Genomic DNA, 22,960 nt, shown 5'->3' on the forward strand with positions numbered 1-22,960 from the left:
ATCTGTCCATCCTCCTGGCTCTATCTGTCCATCCTCCTGGCTCTATCTGTCCATCCTCCTGGCTCTATCTGTCCATCCTCCTGGCTCTATCTGTCCATCCTCCTGGCTCTATCTGTCCATCCTCCTGGCTCTATCTGTCCATCCTCCTGGCTCTATCTGTCCATCCTCCTGGCTCTATCTGTCCATCCTCCTGGCTCTATCTGTCCATCCTCCTGGCTCTATCTGTCCGTCCTCCTGGCTCTATCTGTCCGTCCTCCTGGCTCTATCTGTCCATCCTCCTGGCTCTATCTGTCCATCCTCCTGGCTCTATCTGTCCGTACTCCTGGCTCTATCTGTCCATCCTCCTGGCTCTATCTGTCCATCCTCCTGGCTCTATCTGTCCATCCTCCTGGCTCTATCTGTCCATCCTCCTGGCTCTATCTGTCCATCCTCCTGGCTCTATCTGTCCATCCTCCTGGCTCTATCTGTCCATCCTCCTGGCTCTATCTGTCCATCCTCCTGGCTCTATCTGTCCATCCTCCTGGCTCTATCTGTCCATCCTCCTGGCTCTATCTGTCCATCCTCCTGGCTCTATCTGTCCATCCTCCTGGCTCTATCTGTCCATCCTCCTGGCTCTATCTGTCCATCCTCCTGGCTCTATCTGTCCATCCTCCTGGCTCTATCTGTCCATCCTCCTGGCTCTATCTGTCCATCCTCCTGGCTCTATCTGTCCATCCTCCTGGCTCTATCTGTCCATCCTCCTGGCTCTATCTGTCCATCCTCCTGGCTCTATCTGTCCATCCTCCTGGCTCTATCTGTCCATCCTCCTGGCTCTATCTGTCCATCCTCCTGGCTCTATCTGTCCATCCTCCTGGCTCTATCTGTCCATCCTCCTGGCTCTATCTGTCCGTCCTCCTGGCTCTATCTGTCCGTCCTCCTGGCTCTATCTGTCCGTCCTCCTGGCTCTATCTGTCCATCCTCCTGGCTCTATCTGTCCATCCTCCTGGCTCTATCTGTCCATCCTCCTGGCTCTATCTGTCCATCCTCCTGGCTCTATCTGTCCATCCTCCTGGCTCTATCTGTCCATCCTCCTGGCTCTATCTGTCCATCCTCCTGGCTCTATCTGTCCATCCTCCTGGCTCTATCTGTCCGTACTCCTGGCTCTATCTGTCCATCCTCCTGGCTCTATCTGTCCATCCTCCTGGCTCTATCTGTCCATCCTCCTGGCTCTATCTGTCCGTCCTCCTGGCTCTATCTGTCCATCCTCCTGGCTCTATCTGTCCATCCTCCTGGCTCTATCTGTCCATCCTCCTGGCTCTATCTGTCCATCCTCCTGGCTCTATCTGTCCATCCTCCTGGCTCTATCTGTCCGTCCTCCTGGCTCTATCTGTCCATCCTCCTGGCTCTATCTGTCCATCCTCCTGGCTCTATCTGTCCATCCTCCTGGCTCTATCTGTCCATCCTCCTGGCTCTATCTGTCCGTCCTCCTGGCTCTATCTGTCCGTCCTCCTGGCTCTATCTGTCCATCCTCCTGGCTCTATCTGTCCATCCTCCTGGCTCTATCTGTCCGTACTCCTGGCTCTATCTGTCCATCCTCCTGGCTCTATCTGTCCGTCCTCCTGGCTCTATCTGTCCGTACTCCTGGCTCTATCTGTCCATCCTCCTGGCTCTATCTGTCCGTCCTCCTGGCTCTATCTGTCCGTCCTCCTGGCTCTATCTGTCCGTCCTCCTGGCTCTATCTGTCCATCCTCCTGGCTCTATCTGTCCATCCTCCTGGCTCTATCTGTCCATCCTCCTGGCTCTATCTGTCCATCCTCCTGGCTCTATCTGTCCATCCTCCTGGCTCTATCTGTCCATCCTCCTGGCTCTATCTGTCCATCCTCCTGGCTCTATCTGTCCATCCTCCTGGCTCTATCTGTCCATCCTCCTGGCTCTATCTGTCCATCCTCCTGGCTCTATCTGTCCATCCTCCTGGCTCTATCTGTCCATCCTCCTGGCTCTATCTGTCCATCCTCCTGGCTCTATCTGTCCATCCTCCTGGCTCTATCTGTCCATCCTCCTGGCTCTATCTGTCCATCCTCCTGGCTCTATCTGTCCATCCTCCTGGCTCTATCTGTCCGTCCTCCTGGCTCTATCTGTCCGTCCTCCTGGCTCTATCTGTCCGTCCTCCTGGCTCTATCTGTCCATCCTCCTGGCTCTATCTGTCCATCCTCCTGGCTCTATCTGTCCATCCTCCTGGCTCTATCTGTCCATCCTCCTGGCTCTATCTGTCCATCCTCCTGGCTCTATCTGTCCATCCTCCTGGCTCTATCTGTCCATCCTCCTGGCTCTATCTGTCCATCCTCCTGGCTCTATCTGTCCATCCTCCTGGCTCTATCTGTCCGTCCTCCTGGCTCTATCTGTCCGTCCTCCTGGCTCTATCTGTCCATCCTCCTGGCTCTATCTGTCCATCCTCCTGGCTCTATCTGTCCATCCTCCTGGCTCTATCTGTCCGTCCTCCTGGCTCTATCTGTCCATCCTCCTGGCTCTATCTGTCCGTCCTCCTGGCTCTATCTGTCCGTCCTCCTGGCTCTATCTGTCCATCCTCCTGGCTCTATCTGTCCATCCTCCTGGCTCTATCTGTCCATCCTCCTGGCTCTATCTGTCCATCCTCCTGGCTCTATCTGTCCATCCTCCTGGCTCTATCTGTCCATCCTCCTGGCTCTATCTGTCCATCCTCCTGGCTCTATCTGTCCATCCTCCTGGCTCTATCTGTCCATCCTCCTGGCTCTATCTGTCCATCCTCCTGGCTCTATCTGTCCATCCTCCTGGCTCTATCTGTCCATCCTCCTGGCTCTATCTGTCCATCCTCCTGGCTCTATCTGTCCATCCTCCTGGCTCTATCTGTCCATCCTCCTGGCTCTATCTGTCCATCCTCCTGGCTCTATCTGTCCGTCCTCCTGGCTCTATCTGTCCGTCCTCCTGGCTCTATCTGTCCGTCCTCCTGGCTCTATCTGTCCATCCTCCTGGCTCTATCTGTCCATCCTCCTGGCTCTATCTGTCCATCCTCCTGGCTCTATCTGTCCGTCCTCCTGGCTCTATCTGTCCATCCTCCTGGCTCTATCTGTCCGTCCTCCTGGCTCTATCTGTCCATCCTCCTGGCTCTATCTGTCCATCCTCCTGGCTCTATCTGTCCATCCTCCTGGCTCTATCTGTCCGTCCTCCTGGCTCTATCTGTCCGTCCTCCTGGCTCTATCTGTCCATCCTCCTGGCTCTATCTGTCCGTCCTCCTGGCTCTATCTGTCCATCCTCCTGGCTCTATCTGTCCGTCCTCCTGGCTCTATCTGTCCATCCTCCTGGCTCTATCTGTCCATCCTCCTGGCTCTATCTGTCCATCCTCCTGGCTCTATCTGTCCGTCCTCCTGGCTCTATCTGTCCGTCCTCCTGGCTCTATCTGTCCATCCTCCTGGCTCTATCTGTCCATCCTCCTGGCTCTATCTGTCCATCCTCCTGGCTCTATCTGTCCGTCCTCCTGGCTCTATCTGTCCATCCTCCTGGCTCTATCTGTCCGTCCTCCTGGCTCTATCTGTCCGTCCTCCTGGCTCTATCTGTCCATCCTCCTGGCTCTATCTGTCCATCCTCCTGGCTCTATCTGTCCATCCTCCTGGCTCTATCTGTCCATCCTCCTGGCTCTATCTGTCCATCCTCCTGGCTCTATCTGTCCATCCTCCTGGCTCTATCTGTCCGTCCTCCTGGCTCTATCTGTCCATCCTCCTGGCTCTATCTGTCCATCCTCCTGGCTCTATCTGTCCATCCTCCTGGCTCTATCTGTCCATCCTCCTGGCTCTATCTGTCCATCCTCCTGGCTCTATCTGTCCATCCTCCTGGCTCTATCTGTCCATCCTCCTGGCTCTATCTGTCCGTCCTCCTGGCTCTATCTGTCCGTCCTCCTGGCTCTATCTGTCCATCCTCCTGGCTCTATCTGTCCGTCCTCCTGGCTCTATCTGTCCGTCCTCCTGGCTCTATCTGTCCATCCTCCTGGCTCTATCTGTCCATCCTCCTGGCTCTATCTGTCCATCCTCCTGGCTCTATCTGTCCATCCTCCTGGCTCTATCTGTCCATCCTCCTGGCTCTATCTGTCCATCCTCCTGGCTCTATCTGTCCATCCTCCTGGCTCTATCTGTCCATCCTCCTGGCTCTATCTGTCCGTCCTCCTGGCTCTATCTGTCCGTCCTCCTGGCTCTATCTGTCCATCCTCCTGGCTCTATCTGTCCATCCTCCTGGCTCTATCTGTCCGTCCTCCTGGCTCTATCTGTCCATCCTCCTGGCTCTATCTGTCCGTCCTCCTGGCTCTATCTGTCCATCCTCCTGGCTCTATCTGTCCATCCTCCTGGCTCTATCTGTCCATCCTCCTGGCTCTATCTGTCCGTCCTCCTGGCTCTATCTGTCCGTCCTCCTGGCTCTATCTGTCCATCCTCCTGGCTCTATCTGTCCATCCTCCTGGCTCTATCTGTCCATCCTCCTGGCTCTATCTGTCCGTCCTCCTGGCTCTATCTGTCCATCCTCCTGGCTCTATCTGTCCGTCCTCCTGGCTCTATCTGTCCGTCCTCCTGGCTCTATCTGTCCATCCTCCTGGCTCTATCTGTCCATCCTCCTGGCTCTATCTGTCCATCCTCCTGGCTCTATCTGTCCGTCCTCCTGGCTCTATCTGTCCATCCTCCTGGCTCTATCTGTCCATCCTCCTGGCTCTATCTGTCCATCCTCCTGGCTCTATCTGTCCATCCTCCTGGCTCTATCTGTCCATCCTCCTGGCTCTATCTGTCCATCCTCCTGGCTCTATCTGTCCATCCTCCTGGCTCTATCTGTCCATCCTCCTGGCTCTATCTGTCCATCCTCCTGGCTCTATCTGTCCATCCTCCTGGCTCTATCTGTCCGTCCTCCTGGCTCTATCTGTCCGTCCTCCTGGCTCTATCTGTCCGTCCTCCTGGCTCTATCTGTCCATCCTCCTGGCTCTATCTGTCCATCCTCCTGGCTCTATCTGTCCATCCTCCTGGCTCTATCTGTCCGTCCTCCTGGCTCTATCTGTCCATCCTCCTGGCTCTATCTGTCCGTCCTCCTGGCTCTATCTGTCCATCCTCCTGGCTCTATCTGTCCATCCTCCTGGCTCTATCTGTCCATCCTCCTGGCTCTATCTGTCCATCCTCCTGGCTCTATCTGTCCGTACTCCTGGCTCTACCTGTCCGTACTTAGGGAATTACCAGTTTATATTTATGACTTACACCAGCCAATCATATTCTTGTGCGAGGAACCTGGATGTATTCATATGCATTACATCAATATCAAAGCTAAAATAACACTCCAGTTAATGAGATAAATAGATTCAGAGTTGTACAATGATTATGAATACTATGAGAGGACTTATTCTTTGTATGTCATCAGCTTAAAGCAATGGCTGATGTAAAAAAAGAAATATTTTCCCTTTTGTCAGAAACATTGCTCATAGAATGTGAGGACAAAATCTGAACGGATTTAATGTTTGTGAATTCTTTAGATGAGGATTCATAATTTCTATTATTCAAATTACTGTTCTCATCTTGAGTGCTATTCTCACAATGTTTCAGCTGATGTAACTCCATATCTTCTTTGAATGTATCTACCCACTGTATGGTAATCCTCCATATCTTCTTTGAATGCATCTACCCGCTGTATGGTAATCCTCCAGAATATCTGAAAGTAAACCCAAGGTCCACTTTCTGTTTTTTGTGATATTAATTTTTTAGGTTGATCTCCAAAGTTATACATTAATTTCATGTAAATAAAGTGATGTTAGTTAAAATCATTTGTAAATTTCTATTTTACTTTGGTTCATTCAAAACATATTGCCACTGATGTGTAAAATCAGACTGTTCTCTTTGTTGACAGTGATAATGCTCTGCTGGCGAATAATGGTAGAAGTTCCCTGGACTTAAATCATCTACTCATAACTTTTGCAATCACATTAGCACTTGCTCTTTCATGCGTTCAAATTTTATGACCAAATTAAAAAAATTTCTCAATCTTGCCATCCATTTTCACGTATGTTGCTAGAATCCCTGATGGCTTTCAAACAATATAAGTGAAAAGTGTGATTCCAAATAAATTAACATAAAAAAAACTTAAAATATTTGTTTATTTTCCTAATATTACGTTCTGATTTGGTTTCAAGCGCACTTGATGCATATTTTATCCTATTCAAATTAAAACGTTTCTATTGACCTCTCATTCTTGACATAAAAAAAACATTTTGTATACTTACGTACCAGCCAAAAGTAGATATCTACACCAAAAATTAAGGAAAATTACAGTAGAATTTCAATTAAAAATAAAAAAAATCAGTTTTATATTTTGCCAATCAGCTATTGATCAGAGCAGAAATCATAAAGCAAGGGGAGATAAGTCGGTCTGTCATTTAACTAAGTAATAATGAATGGTGGATTGGCAAAATACGAAAATCGATTTTTATCTTTTAATTAAAATTCTACTGGATAGTTTTATTTTTTAATACTTAAAAGTTATAATTTTATCAAAATTAGTATCTGAATTTTCACAAAGGGTTTCCTGTCTCCTGTGCATAATATAAAACTTGATATGAAACGTGCTTAAACACTCACAGATAAAAAAATCAATGAGACGATAGCTCATTTTACCCTGAAGAATATAATAATTGTCTACCTTACAACTAAAATTTTATTTATTTTTCTGTATAAGTTTAAAAATGTGCAAACAGTTAAAAACTAAAATTTCTTCACTGTTTCCTGGACAATGCTGAAGAATTTAAACAAAAGATAAATGTAAGCATAGTAATCCAACGCCTAATATAGATCCATATTATTAGATCTCCATTAAGGATCAAATTACAACCTAGGGATTTTTATCCCCCCCCCCCCCAAATCAACAGAGATTAAAGCATTCCTGTAATGATCTGGTTCCTGTTGATTGCGATTGGATGTTAGTTCTGTGCAGTTCTAGGAAGTCCACCCTCCCAGGCTTTGCTTTTTCTCTTTAAGAAGAGGTTAGTTAATTGCTAATCACGTGATGCAGTCTTACTGGAGAATGCCGACAATTAACCAGCATTTTTTTGCAAGTCAGGGTGCATTCCTCAAGGGCGCTGATTTCTCAATCCCACTTTCCGACCATGGTGTCTAAGTTCTTGCAGTGGGAGAGAACTAAAAAGCTACAATCTCCTAGCGATTCACTTACAGGCGACCAAACCTGACTTGTTTCTGTGTGGAACAGACACTGGCCATACATTTTCATCATGGACTTGAATAAGATTCCAGGTTATTTTAATATGATCTCAAAACCTGACCTTCAAGATTGTCATGGATATAGAATTTATGCCAACATTTTTTTTTTTATCTGTTTGTTCAAGCTGGGGATGGGGCATCCTACTGAATGCCAAGCATTCACTTGCAAACTCGGATATTCCAATCAAGAGATTATTTTAGGATTCTGACCGTCCCTTTTAAGTGCAATTGTTTAAATCTCTCTTGCGCTTGGTTCATCGGGTATATATATATATATATATATATATATATATATATATATATATATATATATATATATATTCATATTCAATTTTCATCCCAAACAAGGCACAGTGCCACTTTGAAGTAGGGAGCTACTATCAGGGGCATAAGTTGCAGGAGTATTATGAAAGAAGATGAGTAGCAAGATGTCTGTTTACATTACACTTGAACTTCTGCATATCAGTACACTTGAGAAAGCAGAATCCCGGAAGGGAGTTCCAAAGCCTAGCAGTTCTGGGGAAGAAACTATTGTAGCAGAATGCTTTCTTACACCTAGGGATCTCTACTGTGAAGGGGTGGGATTTAGCTGCTTATCGAGTTTGTCGGGGGGGGGGGATATTCACGTCAAAGGGGTACAAGTGCTTGTAGTTCGTCAGAGCATTCACCAATAAAATACTTGTAGAACAGGCAGAGGGATGCAACATTTCGTTGATGGGACAGAGGCTGAAGCTTAGATGACAGTTCAGGACCTATCAGGTTGGCAACTCTCTTTTGAACCCTGTCAAGGAGTGAGAGACTAGTAGCAGATGCACCAGCCCAAATGTGACAACAGTACTTCATACATGGGCGAATGGTGGCCTTATAGAGGTACATGATACTTTCAGGCGTAAGTAGTTTTCTAGCATGGTAGAGAGAACCCACCTTCTTCGCAGCAGCTTTAGCAATGCTCTCAGTGTATCTATTCCAGTTCGTCTTCCCTGTAAACGTTAGGCCGAGGAATTTAAGGAAGTACTTTCGGGTAATGTGTTCTTGGCCATTACTATTGGTGGTAGTGAAGGTTTCTTGTAATTATTGAAGGAAACAAGCTTAGTCTTGGCAGCATTGAATGTGACCATCCATTTTTGTCCCCATTCCACTACAGATTGGAGGTCATCCTCTAGTGTTTCTGCTATTTCTTTAGATATGTGTTCATTTGTTTTCCTGTCATGTCTGCTATAGAGCATGGTGTCATCAGCATATATACCCATCTCACAGACAATTTTGTCAGAGAGGTCATTTATGAATATTAGGAATAATAGAGGCACTCCCGCATTTATATCATATTGTTTAGATGTAGAACCATCGAGGACAACCTGGATTTTTCTCTTATCTAAGAAGGATTTAATTATGTTAAGTATTCTTCCAGTGATACCGTATGATCTGATTTTCCTAAGAAAACCTTCATGCCATACCCTGTTAAAAGTCTTAGATATATCTAGAACTACCGTTCTGCCCTCTCCTACTTTATCCAGTGAATGGTATATACGTTCGTTCAGAGATTACAGTTAAGATGTCTGTTGTGGAATATGCTTGCTTAAATCCATATTGTTATTCGGTCAGAAGTTTAGCATCTGTAAGGTGATGGACTAGAGCTTGGTTAATTATGGACTCAAATATTTTGGCGAAAAGTGGGAGGAGGCTAATGGGGCGGTAATTTACTGGGTCAGTTCTTTCGCCAGAATTCTTGAAAACTGGTATCACAGAAGCAGTTTTCCAGCAGGCAGGAAAGCAAGATTCATTAAGGCATTTGTTGTAAAGTTTGGAAATGATCTTAGGATGTGATTTGGGAGATCATTGATGTAAATCAGGAAGAGAGTTGGGCCTAGGATGGACCCCTAAGAGATTCCAGTATTAATATTGTGAATTAATTTATTAATTGCGGACTATTATCCTCATCTTTTTTAGTTGTTGTTTCATGTTTCGGACAACTATTCCTTTGACCTTCATCAGGTGGTAACTGCGACAGGATAGAAACTCTGAATCTCCTAACTGCATCTTCAGCAATTACTGCTTTCCATAGTTGTCGTCTCACCACGTTTTTGGCCAAGTAAGCCTCTGACTAGCTTTGGGTAGGATTGAAACCGCTATCTTCAGACAATGCTTCATCTCAATAATGAATTCCAATTAAATAATATCTAATACTGTGAGCTTCTGATTTCTGCCCATCTACCACTACTCTGTTTTAGAAGCATTTTTATGGAATGTACTCTTAAGGTGAACTCAAAACTTGTACATCCTCGACGTACATACTCCTGACTATCCCGACAATCAGCAAGATTTTACCTCTTCACTGTTGAGCTCTCTAGATGCCAGAAAGCCTTCTACTTAAATAATACATTCCCTCAGACTGCTCGACTTTGGAATTACCTACTTACCTGACTTTACTAACATGCCAAAGTCTAAATGTAATGTGAACAGACATCTAACTGCTCAATGCCTCACAGTCCCCTCATAGACATGATCCAAAATAGTAGCCTTTTACATTCCAAGTGGCAATACGCCTTGTTTGGGGTAAAAATGAGTAAAAAAAAAAAAAAAAAAAATTTTTTTAAATAATACAAAAGTAAAAAAAATGTATTATTTTTAGTTATGCCAAAAAAAATTTTTTTGAAAAGGATGTCACAGTTTATGAATTTTTGAATGTAAGTAAAATAGAACAGTTTGGGATTAGTATTTGTGACTTAACCGGTTTTGGTTACTTGTAGATTTTTATATCATTGCGTAATGTACAAAATGAAAAACCATCATGCAAGTTTAAATAAACAAATGTGTTGCTGCATTTTTCATCGATCATGATTAACATTGCAAGCATTTAGAGAAAGGGTGACCCTTTTACCATCTCATTTATATAAATAACCAGATGTAAATTAGCAAAATAATAGTTTTATTTTTTCTTATTTATGAGGATAGTAGCGAGACTTATTACTTTTAGTTAGGTCTTAAGATATGTCACAGCTTATGATTTTCAAATGACATCAAATTAGAATAAAGTGTGTGTCTAGTGTGTGTGTGTGTATTCCAAGACCACACAAGTATTGCAGTAATATCTCTGGTTTTGTCTCTAATTCAGCAAGTGTTTTGACAAGATTCTGAAAGGTGCATAATGAAGTCCCACCACAAACAATACCAAATACTGGCAAGTTCCTCTGTTGCCTCTGGACAATTTTGCAAGAGTGTAGTTGGTTTAAAGAGCCATCTACATGTGCATGGATGCACTACATCAATCTGAAGGGATAGCAAGCTTCTGTCAAGATGTAGCAATCATTATATATATATATATATATATATATATATATATATATATATAATGTTCAGGTTTGAGGTGTTCAAAAGTCGGGACTAATGAAAACAACGTGGTTGTTAAATAGTGCTCAATAAAAAGAGCAAAATATTTTTTTTTTATTATTATTTGAGGGTAAACAGTTACATATGGTCGCTACAAATAGCCATCTGTTTCAGTCAAAGAGACTTCCTCAGGCGACCTAGAACCTTGACGCCGAAAAGAAAAAAAAAACTTAGTTTTTTTTTTTCTTTTTGGCGTCAAGAGGTTTTAGGTCGCCTGAGGAAGTCTCTTTGATTGAAACAAATAGCTATTGGTAGTGACCATATGTAACTGTTTACCCTCAAATAATAAAATATATATATATATACACACACACACTAGCATTGCCTGGGATTAAATGAGGATCAACAAATGTTGCATGCTATCATTTTTTAATCAAATTGATTGATTGCCTGCTCTTGTTGAAGAACCCACCATGGTGTAACGGCAAGAAGCTTCACATGCCTTCCTGCGGTGACTTGATCAACAATACATTGTAGTTTACATTGCACTGTAGAGAACATATTGTTGATTTTATAAAATTGTTTTTATATAATGGCTTGAATTAAAGTTAAATATGCAGAAGTACAATACCATGTTTCAATTGTACTCTAAAGAGAAACATTCATTTTGAATGCTCTCCTGTTTTATCAAAGAATCAACTCTGGATTTTATAAAAAAAATTTTTTTACATAATCACTTAAATTAAAGTTTAAAAATACAAGTATCATGGCCCAATTATGCTCTAAACAAAAGCATTCATTTTGAATGCACCCGTCATCAAAAAAAACTACTGTTGATTTTATTCGCAGCCTTTCTGCTTTTGTGTAGTTATAAATCTAAAATGCACTTGTGATGCTGAGCCATATTAAAATATTGGATCAAAATCGGTCTTCCTTCTTTAATCAGATTTATTTGATTACTGATTTTTTATACTTATCAGAGGCATTCTAATACAAAGCCTACATAACACTCCTCGACACATCAAGTACATTTGTGTGAAATTTAAAAAGGTCACAGTAGTTTCGGAGACCATAGAAAATGAACGTGCGCGCGCACACACACACACACACACACACACACACACACACACACACACACACAAAGTAACTTGTATAATAGCAGAGACATAAAACAATTTGCCTGCCCTTGCTATACGTTCTCCAAATGTCTCAACTGAAAACTAAAAAGTTGTACCTGTGCACAAGTGCCATTTTTTTTTTTTTTTTTTCTAAAGTCTAAATTGTAAGGATTTCAGGTAAAAAGGAAGTTTAAAAACAAATTTTCTAGTATATCCCCCTCCCCTTCCTCTTCTATCTCCCTTCTCTCCCTATTCTGTCGCTTTTTCTCTCCACTACATTGTGTTCCAGAGATGAACAGTTTTAGGAATGAGTTCATTTCAACTTGCCGACATTTCTATTACTTTCGTGCATGTGAAAATTCATTCATAGCTTTATTTAAATATAAATCTTTCTTATCTATCTGATTTGATAGCTCAAATGGTAAGGAACGCAACTGGAGCACTAAATGTTTGGTTTCAATTCTAGCTGATGACATCAAGTGTTTTTTGTTGAGATCAGTAGTATATTCAATAGAGAATTGCCTTTATAATAAGAAATCTGCATGAATTAAAATATATTTACGTGTATTTTCTGACCAGGCAAACCTCACACACACTGTAACAACTAAAAATTAACAAGTTAGAAGTCCAGTTTGATTTGTCAACTCAAATGCTATTTGAGTGTGACTTTGAAAATCCAATGAGATACTTTATGTTAGACATGTCCAAGCATATCTATAAGTGTCTGTTGGTCTATCATGCTTAAGTCCAAGTTTTAGTCTATCACGTTTAATTAAAAAAAATTAAATTATTCAGGGTGTTTTTGTTTTTTTAATTTTTTTTTTTTTTTTTTTTTATTATTATTTAAAACAAATTCAATAATTCTTTTCTATCCTTTCATTTTGAACCATTTAACATTTAAATTACAACTAGAAAATACAATATGGGAAGAGAGTGACCTGCATCATAATTCATGTCATTCAAAAAATGCTCTTTGAATACCTTAAAAGCAATGAGATTTTAGATGGAAAATTGCAATAAAGTAGCTAGCAAGAAATGACAACTTTCCCAATTTCATCAGTGCCAATATCTGGCCTTTTAACTCACCTGATCGCAACTATTATGTGGGGAATACAATTGAGGAACACAACTCGTGTACCGTCTGCAACACCAAGAACAAGCTGATTGCCAGGATCTAACAGATGTTCTGGTGTCTCTCGAATGACACTGTTTAGATATTGTCCTCTTGGTTCAGATCCTCTCTGTAGGTTGTGGTTGGAGTTCTAGATAGCTTTTGTGTGAGTTGTATGCAATCCACTAACCTGGCAAGCAGCAAAATCACACCCCTTCACTATTGAGGTCCCTAGATGCTGGAAAGCCTTCTACTGTAATAGTTTCATCCTCCTACCCATGGCCTTGATCTTTTCAAGATTAAGGTCAATAGGCATTTCCTATCTTTGCGATAATTATCTTTCGTTCTTGTTATATCCTTACGTTAAGTGGGTTTATGCCTTGTTTGGAGTGATTTCCATAAAAATAAATTGAATTCAAATTAAATAAAAAAATTTTTTTCCTTTTTGTAACATTACAATGTTCACACACGTGTTAACATGCAGATACTCGGGACCCACACATTGCAGATTCAGTCACAACGGAGACAAAAAATAGGAAAAAGAAAAGAACTTCAACTCGTTCTTTAGGCTTTGAAGAAAAGATATTTCCTCATTCTCCCGACATGCGTGACTTCTCGTTAGAGCTGTTACATCACCCACGTCCCTAACCTGATCCCCTTCCTTCTTTCTCTTCTCTGTATTTTTGAACGGCCTCCACATCTCTAACACAATCGTCTTTAACAACCTCTCTCCTTTTTATAGTCTTTCTTTTTCATTACCATGACGTTATTTCGCCCACAACTCGGTATTTGCATATACTGCATATATACTGCAGTATTTGCATATTTGCAATTACAACAGTATACCAGACAATGCCGGGTAGGTATAACTAATATTAAATAAAATAAAACATTCATTTGAAATTTCTCTTTAAAAAGTGTGAACACTATCGTACAAGCAGGGTACATCTGACTTGAGATAAAATATTGATATGACTTGCATATATATCATGTTCGGAGGTCACTTAAGTGGTCAATATTGACCTATAAAGATCAATACAATTTCCTAATTGATAGATGCTGGAGTACAGAAAGACAGATATCAAATATGTTTGATAGAGAAATCCAAACTGAACTCCTGTTTCAGGTTTTAAGAAAGGACCTTTAGTCTTCATTCTCCCACCACACGTGACTTCTCGTTATGGCTGTGACGTCACTTACATCTTTAACGTATTTCTTTAAAAAAATTTTTTTTTATCATAACTTTATTTCGTATACGACTCGGTATTTGCATATAGCCGCCATACACATTCTGTTATATTTTGTTTTCATCGGATGTTCTTAAGAAACGCTTTCCAAGAGACAGCAATTCATAACAACAAAATCTTCTTTTTTTTTTTCTGCAAATGAATATTATTTTGATTTTATATTTGTTTTTGTTACAGTTACTCCCGATCCAGTTGATGAATATCTCGAAGAAACCTCTCGCATTGGACACAAACGAGCACAAAACGCTGAACAGTGTTCAACCAGCAAGACTGATTTAACTACACCATGTTCTACTAATAAAAAACAGAAAAGATGTCGTGGTGGACGTAGGTCTCGACTTCGTTCATCTCAAGAAAAAACAACTGACAAAACACAAGATTCGGATGACATAAAAAAGAAAGTTACTTGTGGTAAGTATATGTATATAATGTTACGGTATCTTAAATAGTATGTGACTATACGGGGGTGGGGTGGAGGGAAGAAAGACAAACACCAAAAGACGCTCATGAAAGGAAAGAAAATAAACCCCCATCCAACAAAGAAGTTAAAACCAAAAAGATACATTATGCTCAACTTCTAGACAAGTATCCTCAATTCAAAACAGATTTAAGGAAATGGACGCTGAAAATTGAAGATCAGTCACAACTAATAAAAATTAACGGATCAGAGGTAATGGATGCAAATAACAAAACTCCTAACACCCAATGACTAGCAAATCCATACCAACAAACAGAATTGTACAATGGAACACAAGAGGTATAAGAGCAAACTACCATGAATTATGACTACTCATCTCATCGACTTTCAATAATCTGTTTACAGGAAACCTTTTTAAAAGAAAACAACATAAATAACTACACACCTTGCAATTACACACATCCCCACAACCACAGAACATCTAGCGGCACAGCAATAATCTATACGCCTATAAATTTGAGGCCTTCTTTTTCTTTTTTTTTTCTAGTTATTTAAAAAAAAAAATGTTACCTTGTTATATATGGATCGTGGAATTGCATTCATCTGCAAAAGATCTAGCTAATTTGCATATTCTTTTAGACATTCATTTTAATTAATTCCCTATTTGTTTTTTCAGTTTTCTTATGGGATGATCATCTTTAGTTAACTATTACGTGTAATTATATTCATGCATAATTATATTATTGTAGACATTCTAGATGATTTATACTTGCGTAATATTTGCGTAAAAAGGTTATAGTGAACACAAACCTTTTTCTATATTATATATGCATATATATATTTGTTTACAAAATTTTGCCGACCAAACTTCTGTCAGTTTTTGGTCTACAGACATGAAACTTAATATATAGGGTATTTGAACCCATGTGAAACTTTATACTTGGATTTTAGCCAGGGAAAATCACTGCAAAAGTACGAAAATTAAAATGGAATTTGCCGGGTGAAGGGTGAACGACGGCATTACAAATTATGTATGCTGGGACATTAACATCCAAAGAAAAAGTAAATCATACGCTAAATGCTTTGGTTTCGATTCTCGGTGGTGCGCATGTGTCATTTTCTTTTATATTTTTAACTTTTTAAATCATTGCTATATATTGGGTCCAATCTATATCTATAAAAGTGACAGTGTCTGTCTGTCTGTCTGTATGTATGTGCCTGTGTACATTTCCCTACACAATATCTCTGTCAATTTTCAGTCTACAGACTCGAAATTTGATATTCAGGATAGTGAGATTTGGGAAAATCTTTGTAATCGGTTTTCGGCCAGAAATTTGGCTGTTAAGGGGTCAAAATTCAACGATTTGACCTTTGAGAACTCTACCAAACTCCTGCCAATGTTGAGTATAAACACTTGAAATTTTAGATATAAATTACTCAGACAATTTCTTGTTTAAACATCTGAAATTTTACATAAAGGGTATTCAGAGATAGGGCAAGCTTTTTAATCGGTTTGGGTCGAAAATTCTTACTTACCAATATATAAATGTATGTATGAATGTTTGCATGTCTGCCCAACACTTTCGACAGAGCCGACTGATTTTCACAAGATCAGTATCATTTTTAAGCTCGACCTTTCAGATGACAAATATCGAAAAATTTGCTAAAAACATTAATTTCTTCACCTTCAACTAGCCACATTTCTATTGGGAAGGATCGCTTTTTTTTGTCAATATTGTTAAAAGTCATCCTCTCTTTTCGATTGTCTAGCCTTAATTTAAACCTACATCACTTCCGGTTTGACGGTGGTCGTAACAGCAAAGACGTCAAGTTTTTTTCACTTTCTTTTCCTCCTTCGAAGTACGGATTCAAGCCTGCCTTCCTACTACCACTTTTTTTTTTGCTCAACATACACCTCCAAACACCTGGGCAATGCCGGGCTGAAATGCTAGCATTTTAAATACAAAAGAAAAATTTTTAATTATTTGGTCCAAAATTCTATTTTTTATTAAGAAAGAAAAACTATTTTAACATAAATTTTTTTTCAAAATCGATAAATCATTTTTATACAAAAAAAAAAAAGAAAAACATTTTTCTCCGCAGTAAATATAAAGAGGCTAATGCAATCGTCTATAAACAACTAAACATTAATACTAGCATAATTTTGTTTTACTATAAAAAAAGCTGCTTCAGTGCAAATCCAGAATTAAATAAAAATCACGCAAATTGTTCAAGTACTTTTTTTATATATACAATGTGAAAACATGGCGATTTTAATAGTAAATCATAGCCATTACAACGCTGATTTTAATCTGGGTAGTATTAGTAATACACACGGACGAAAAAACGCTTTGGATAATCACAGATTTCAAGGTAGTTCTACTAAAATAGCCATATTTTTTAAACCAAAGCACTTCAAGTCTTCAAATTACTACTGTTTTGTTCGGAAATGAATATACTTTCAAATGAATTAATAAATATGAATGTACATTATATATTTTAAGAGTTTTAAGCAAATAAAGAGATAAAAATGTGAACGTCATAAAATGGCGTTTTCGGTAAGGTTTTGTAATGACCCCCCCTGTTTTCTAAAGGTCCGTACCGTGATTGTATGAAGAATTTCGTCATGAAATTTGGGAACCAATCAGTAGAGGTGTTAATCTTAATACTGTCAAGTGTCCGAAATATTTTTGACCATTTCTTTTTTTGTTGTGTTAAAAATAAGACTTTAATATGACTAGTATCGAACATTTTGAAAAAAAAATTCTTCGGACACCCAGTAGTAAGTAAATCAATCTTTTTACTATCTTTATCAATTAAAAGTATTATTTTATGTTGAGTAGGACCGCGGTAATTGATAATTTAAAAGGACCTACCCGAAAAAAAAATTGTTTCTATTTCTCGAATTTGGTCAAATGAAGTTAGTATTACTAGCAGCAGCAGCCATAGCACAGCACAGTGTATAAACAACATGCGTTCTTTAATTTTTATTCAAGAACGAATTAAGAAAAACCTGAAAATATGAATATAAATGTTCTTATATGTTTAATTAGAGCTATTTTGTTATCAGAATAACATTAGTTTAGAACTATTCGGTTTTCAGAATGTATAATAACAACAATCCCAACCAATTCGGCATTATGAATCTGTAGCAGTGTCAGAATCTTTGGGAAAATCGCCATTGCAAATTTGACACCCCTAAGACAAAACTGCGAATAAAATATAAAAAAATCGTAATTTCTGTTTTTAAAGTGGGTTTTTTATTTTATTTATGGAATATACTTCCAAAATAAACTATTAAAGTTGTTTCAAACATAATAAAAATATTATTTCTTATTTGTTAAAAAACCGTGTTGACAAAATATCCGCTCACGGTGATTGAATACGCGGACATTCATTGAATCTGTTGCAATTTCTCACATTTCTCGTCAAATTTAAAAACATGGTTAAAAAAACAAAATAAACTTTTGTAGATTGCATGCACTTTTATTCTTTAAATTAGTTTTGAACAGCGAATTAAAACAATGTTTTACTGCGAACAGCCACAAATGTTTTTTTTCAAAATCAAAATAAGTATCAAAATCTCGTTTATACATAGATTCGAAAAAGTTGTCAAAAAACAAATATATAACAAATAAATGTTATCAAAGGCAAGATAAGTTACTTTTCTACCTAACTGGATAATTTTCTAGTGTTTTTATTTAATGTAACATGTTTATTCAGCTCGAAAAACGTGCAGTGTTTACCGATGTATTGGAAAATTAAAAATGGCGCCCGGCCCGACTCTCTTTGACACGGTAAGTTTGAGAAAAGGAGTTAAAAATAAAAAAAAAACTATACAAAATACTGTTAAAAACTCACCGAATATATGTCAGCCTGTGTCACATGTCACGGTAACATATATTGAGCGAGTTTCTAGCAGTATTTTGTCTACTTTTTTATTTTTAACTCTTTTCCACAAACTTACCGTTTCAAGAGTCGGGCGCCATTTTAAATTTTCCAAAACATCGGTAAACACTGTTTTCAAGCTGAATAAACATATTACATTAAATAAAAACACTAAAAAATTATCCAGTTATGTAGAAAAGTAACTTGCTTTTGATAACATTTATTTGTTATATATTTGTTTTTTGACAACTTTTTCGAATCTGTGTATAGTAATACAAACCCTCAAAATCTATATCAATATTCTTGAAATTTTAAAAGAAAACACATCAAACTACAATTAGGAAGCTTTTTATTTCGTTATTTTTTTTTTCTACTTATTAAGCGAAAGATATTTTTACAACCTGCTCCAGCATAGTATAAACGGCCTATGGAATTAACACCTTCAACCTCGAAAATAGAAATCAACAAATTTATGGAATTTTCTTTGAAATTTCGCAACGCAGTTTCTTATTAAATTAAAACTAAATATAACATTTTCTGACTTATTTACCTGTCGAATACACACACACACATATATATATATATTTCTGTAAAATATTTATTTGAAATGGAAACGGCATTTTGCAGTTAGGACAACAAAACAAAAATGAAGTAACGGTTCGTATTCCTAAAACACTCTTTAACCCTAACAATAACACTAAGTTCGAGTGGCAAGCCCCCCCCCAATAAAATACCTTTGTAAGCCACATACAAGCATCTAAAACAAACAAACAAAAAATAGATCCTTCCTTAAAGAAAAATACACATGAAAATAAATTGGTTAACTGTCCTAAAATGCTAGAATGGCCAGGAAATGGTGAATTATTTTACATTAAATTGTGAAACTAACCGCTCCCCCCTCTAATATTGTTTTTGTTAGCTTTGTCTCTGTCAAGTTTTCAGTATGTTCACACATAATTTTCCTTAGCCCCTACAATTAATTCAAAGTCCGAATGGCAACCCTCCCCATATTCTCATTGCATAGAAACCCTCTTAAAACTACACATAATCATCTTGAAAAAAAAAAAAAAAAAAAAAAAAAAAACCCAGTTAACTGCCCTAAAATGCTAGAATGACCTATATTAGGAAATTATTTTACATTCAATTCTAAAATAATTTGTTTATCTTTCATTAAAGTTTTTCATGGCATTTTATACATAATTTCCTAAAAAGGTAGAATCACATTTTGGAGGGGTGGTCAGAAGAAGTTGAGTGGGGTTAAACAGAAGGTGTTAATCTACAATAATACCAAAGAAATATTGCAATATATTCATTTTTAAATGGTCTTATGTTTAGATTTAAGTTTTTTGTACATAAAGCACATTACAATTCAACTTTGAGTTCTCCAACTTCTTTTCTGTTTATGGATACATGGCATTTTTAAGGAATTGCTGCATATTTATGCACATTTACTGCAGATTATTTGGAAACCATAAACTTTGGGAGATTTTCAGTTGTATATTCTGATTCCTTGTACAAAAATACACTTATATGGTAAATTTCATTTCTTAGTCTTGTGTTTTAACAAAGATATGACATTTTTACTGAAAAAGTAGTGTAAAAAATGTGACGAAACGCATATGGTCTTAAAGAGGGAAAAATATCCAAACGTGTGAGGCACAAAAATAGCCGTAACTTCCTTAATTTTAATCATATTTTAAAAATTTAAAAAGATTCTTTCTTAGCTCATCAAGCTCTTTCTATGCATACCAATATTGAAATATTTCAAGCTATTTCAATTTTTTCATGTGTATTGCTAGTAGTATGAATTGAATTGTTTGCCTTTATTTATTAAATATGGCGGATCAAGACATGACATTATCACTTATTTTTTTCTTAGATAAAAAAAACTACTTGATCAATTTACATAATTTTTGGAATATGACACCCATTTTATGTTAAACAATTTACCAAAATTAAAATAATAAACTTAAATTTGTGTTATTTGGATTATTCGAACTACTGTTCTCATCTTAAGTGTTAACTTATTCACACAACGTTTCAGCCGATGTAACTTCCAGCCGTTTTCAGGTCTATCTTATTGAACTCGGGAATCTTTCTGTCGAATTTAAAAATCTTTCTGTCGAACTCGGGAATCTGCACAGAATTATAGAATAGAAACCTTTACACAAGGGTAACTTGCTCTCGTTCAGCAGAGATCTTAAATAATTCACAATTGTATATTTTTTAGTGTCGCCTGCACTGAGGATTGAACCGTCAACATCCAGAAAAATGTCACCCATAACTGCCTTTTACCAGGTACTTTATTCACTACACCACGGATCCTTGCAGACTTCTATCCAGTCGTGGTCAGTATCTTCAAACAGCCTGATCTGGAAGCATCAGATATTCTATATGACAAGTAGTGGCAGGATTTGCTTATGTTGAATATCAGATCAAGATATCAACAGACCACAACCTTAACAATTCCAGAGTAGTAGTTCTACAGGCTTTTCACTACAGAAAAAAAAAGATAGCTCACCACCCCATCTTTATAAAACTATACTTTATGCAACATTCAGAGGTTGAATCACAAATGATGATCATAGAAAGTTAAGATCTTTCAGAATGTGCAGTATTCCAAGCTCCAATCTATCCCCCCACCTTGCCAAACTTTCACAAAAACACTTGACTAACTACAATTACTATCAATAATTTCCCCCCATTCTCTGTTTAAATGCAGATTCCATGAACAAAGCTTCTTTCTTAGAATATAAACAAGTTCTTGTTGGATCTTCAAGTCCAATGTAAACAAGTTTTTGTTGAGTCATCCCCTTAAATAATCCAAATTCTGCCTGATTTACACCATTAATGATTACTACACTACCATCTTGCATTCATTAACCTTTATCCTCAAGTGGCCTTCGGGTCTTGATAAGTAGTGATTCACTTGTAAAGCTATATATATATATAAGCTATTTGGACCTGTAGCACACTTTCAATTTGGTTTTTAGCTGGCAAAAATTGCTGTTAAGGGGTAAAAATTTTCAAATATTTGGTCTACAGAGTTGAAATTTTATATCTAATTTAACATGTACAATTTCCTTCATTCACTATTTAAATGCAGATTCCATGAACAAAGCTTCTTTCTTAGAACTGCCCACTTATGAAACACTGTTCTACTGGCCTGCTTCCCAGCCGATTACAATATGGTATGCTTCAAGTCCAATGTAAATTACTACTTGTTGACCCGTCTTCTATAATATAAATCTCACTTGTTTGTTTATGTGTGTACATATGTCTGCCTAAAACTTTCGACAGAGGTGACGGATTTTCACGAAATTTGTATCGTTTTGAAGCTCGACCCTTTGGACAACAAAATATTAAAAAATTAGCTAAAAACACTAATTGCTTCACCCTCAACTGGGCACTTTTCTACAAGGAGGGGTCGCTTTTTCGAAAGTCATCCTCTCTTTTCGATTGACTAGCCTTAATTTAAACCTTTGCCACTTCCGGTTTGGCAATGGACGCAATGGCAAAGATGTCATTTTTTTTCCACATTCTTTTTCTCCTTTGCAGTATGGGTTCGAGCCTGCCTGCCTACTACCACAATTTTTTTTTCTTGCTCAACACACACCTCCAAACACCGGGCACCCAGGCTAGTATTTATAAAAGTGAAATTGTCTGTCTGTGTGTGTACATTTCCCTACCAAACTACTCTGTCAATTTTCAGTCTACAGACTCGAGATTTGACATAAGGGTTATTGATATTTGGAAAAATCTTTTTAATTGGTTTTTGGCCAGAAATTTGGCTGTCAAGGGGGTCAAAGTTCAATGATTTGACCTTTGAAAACTCTACCAAACTCCTCTGCCAATTTTGGGTTTAAACACTTGAAATTTTAGATGCAAGTTACTTGAACATGGATCAAACTTTTTAATTTGATTTGAGCCCAAAACAAATGTTAAGGGGTCAAAATTGGGGTCAAAGTTTAAAAAAAAAAAAAAAAAAAAATGGACCTGCGGTTTCTACCTAATTATTCAACCAATTTTTGTGTAAACATTTGAAATTTTACGTAAAAGTATATTCAGACATTTGACAAGGTTTTTAATTGGTTTTTGGCCAAAAATTTGGCTGCAACGAGGTCATGGTTAAAAAAATTTGACCTTTGTTGTCTCTCAGAAACTAGTCAGCCAATTTTGGGTCTAAACATTTGAAATTTTACATAAAGAGTATTCAGATATGCAGCAAGCTTTTTAATCAGTTTTGGGGCGAAAATTTTAGCTGCCAAGAGCTCAAAGTTGAAAGAGTTGACCTTTGCAGACTCTACCAAACTCCTCCATCAATTTTAGGTCGAGACACTTGAAATTTTAGAGGTAGGTTACCTGGATATAAGTCAAACTTTTTAATATATTTGTGCACATAAGGTTATGAACAGTACATAGGGTCTGAGCAAATATAATGATGCCATTATAATAATCAATCCGAATTCTGCATTAATCAAAATATCATATTTAAGCGTATTTTACGACCGGGCAATGCCAGGTGGCCTGCTAGTAAACAATAAAATCCCACAAAGACAGATTAACCTGAACACAACTATACAAGCGATTGCCATATCTGTAACCTT

The 22,960-nt window shown here is 38.4% G+C and overlaps 1 protein-coding gene across 2 annotated transcripts in view; it reads left to right on the plus strand.

The window, feature by feature from the left end:
* Positions 1-22,960, plus strand: part of LOC145278078 (death effector domain-containing protein-like) — a 61,669-nt gene that overhangs the window by 20,993 nt on the left and 17,716 nt on the right. For both annotated transcript variants that reach the window (XM_080130334.1, XM_080130335.1), the window contains exon 2: positions 14,225-14,458. In XM_080130334.1, coding sequence (XP_079986460.1) covers positions 14,225-14,458 — 234 coding nt within the window. The remainder of the gene's footprint in view (positions 1-14,224; positions 14,459-22,960) is intronic.

This window comes from Euprymna scolopes, chromosome 6 (genome assembly GCF_053919585.1).
Source record: "Euprymna scolopes isolate OS-2025 chromosome 6, ASM5391958v1, whole genome shotgun sequence".
Lineage (NCBI taxonomy): Eukaryota > Metazoa > Mollusca > Cephalopoda > Sepiida > Sepiolidae > Euprymna > Euprymna scolopes.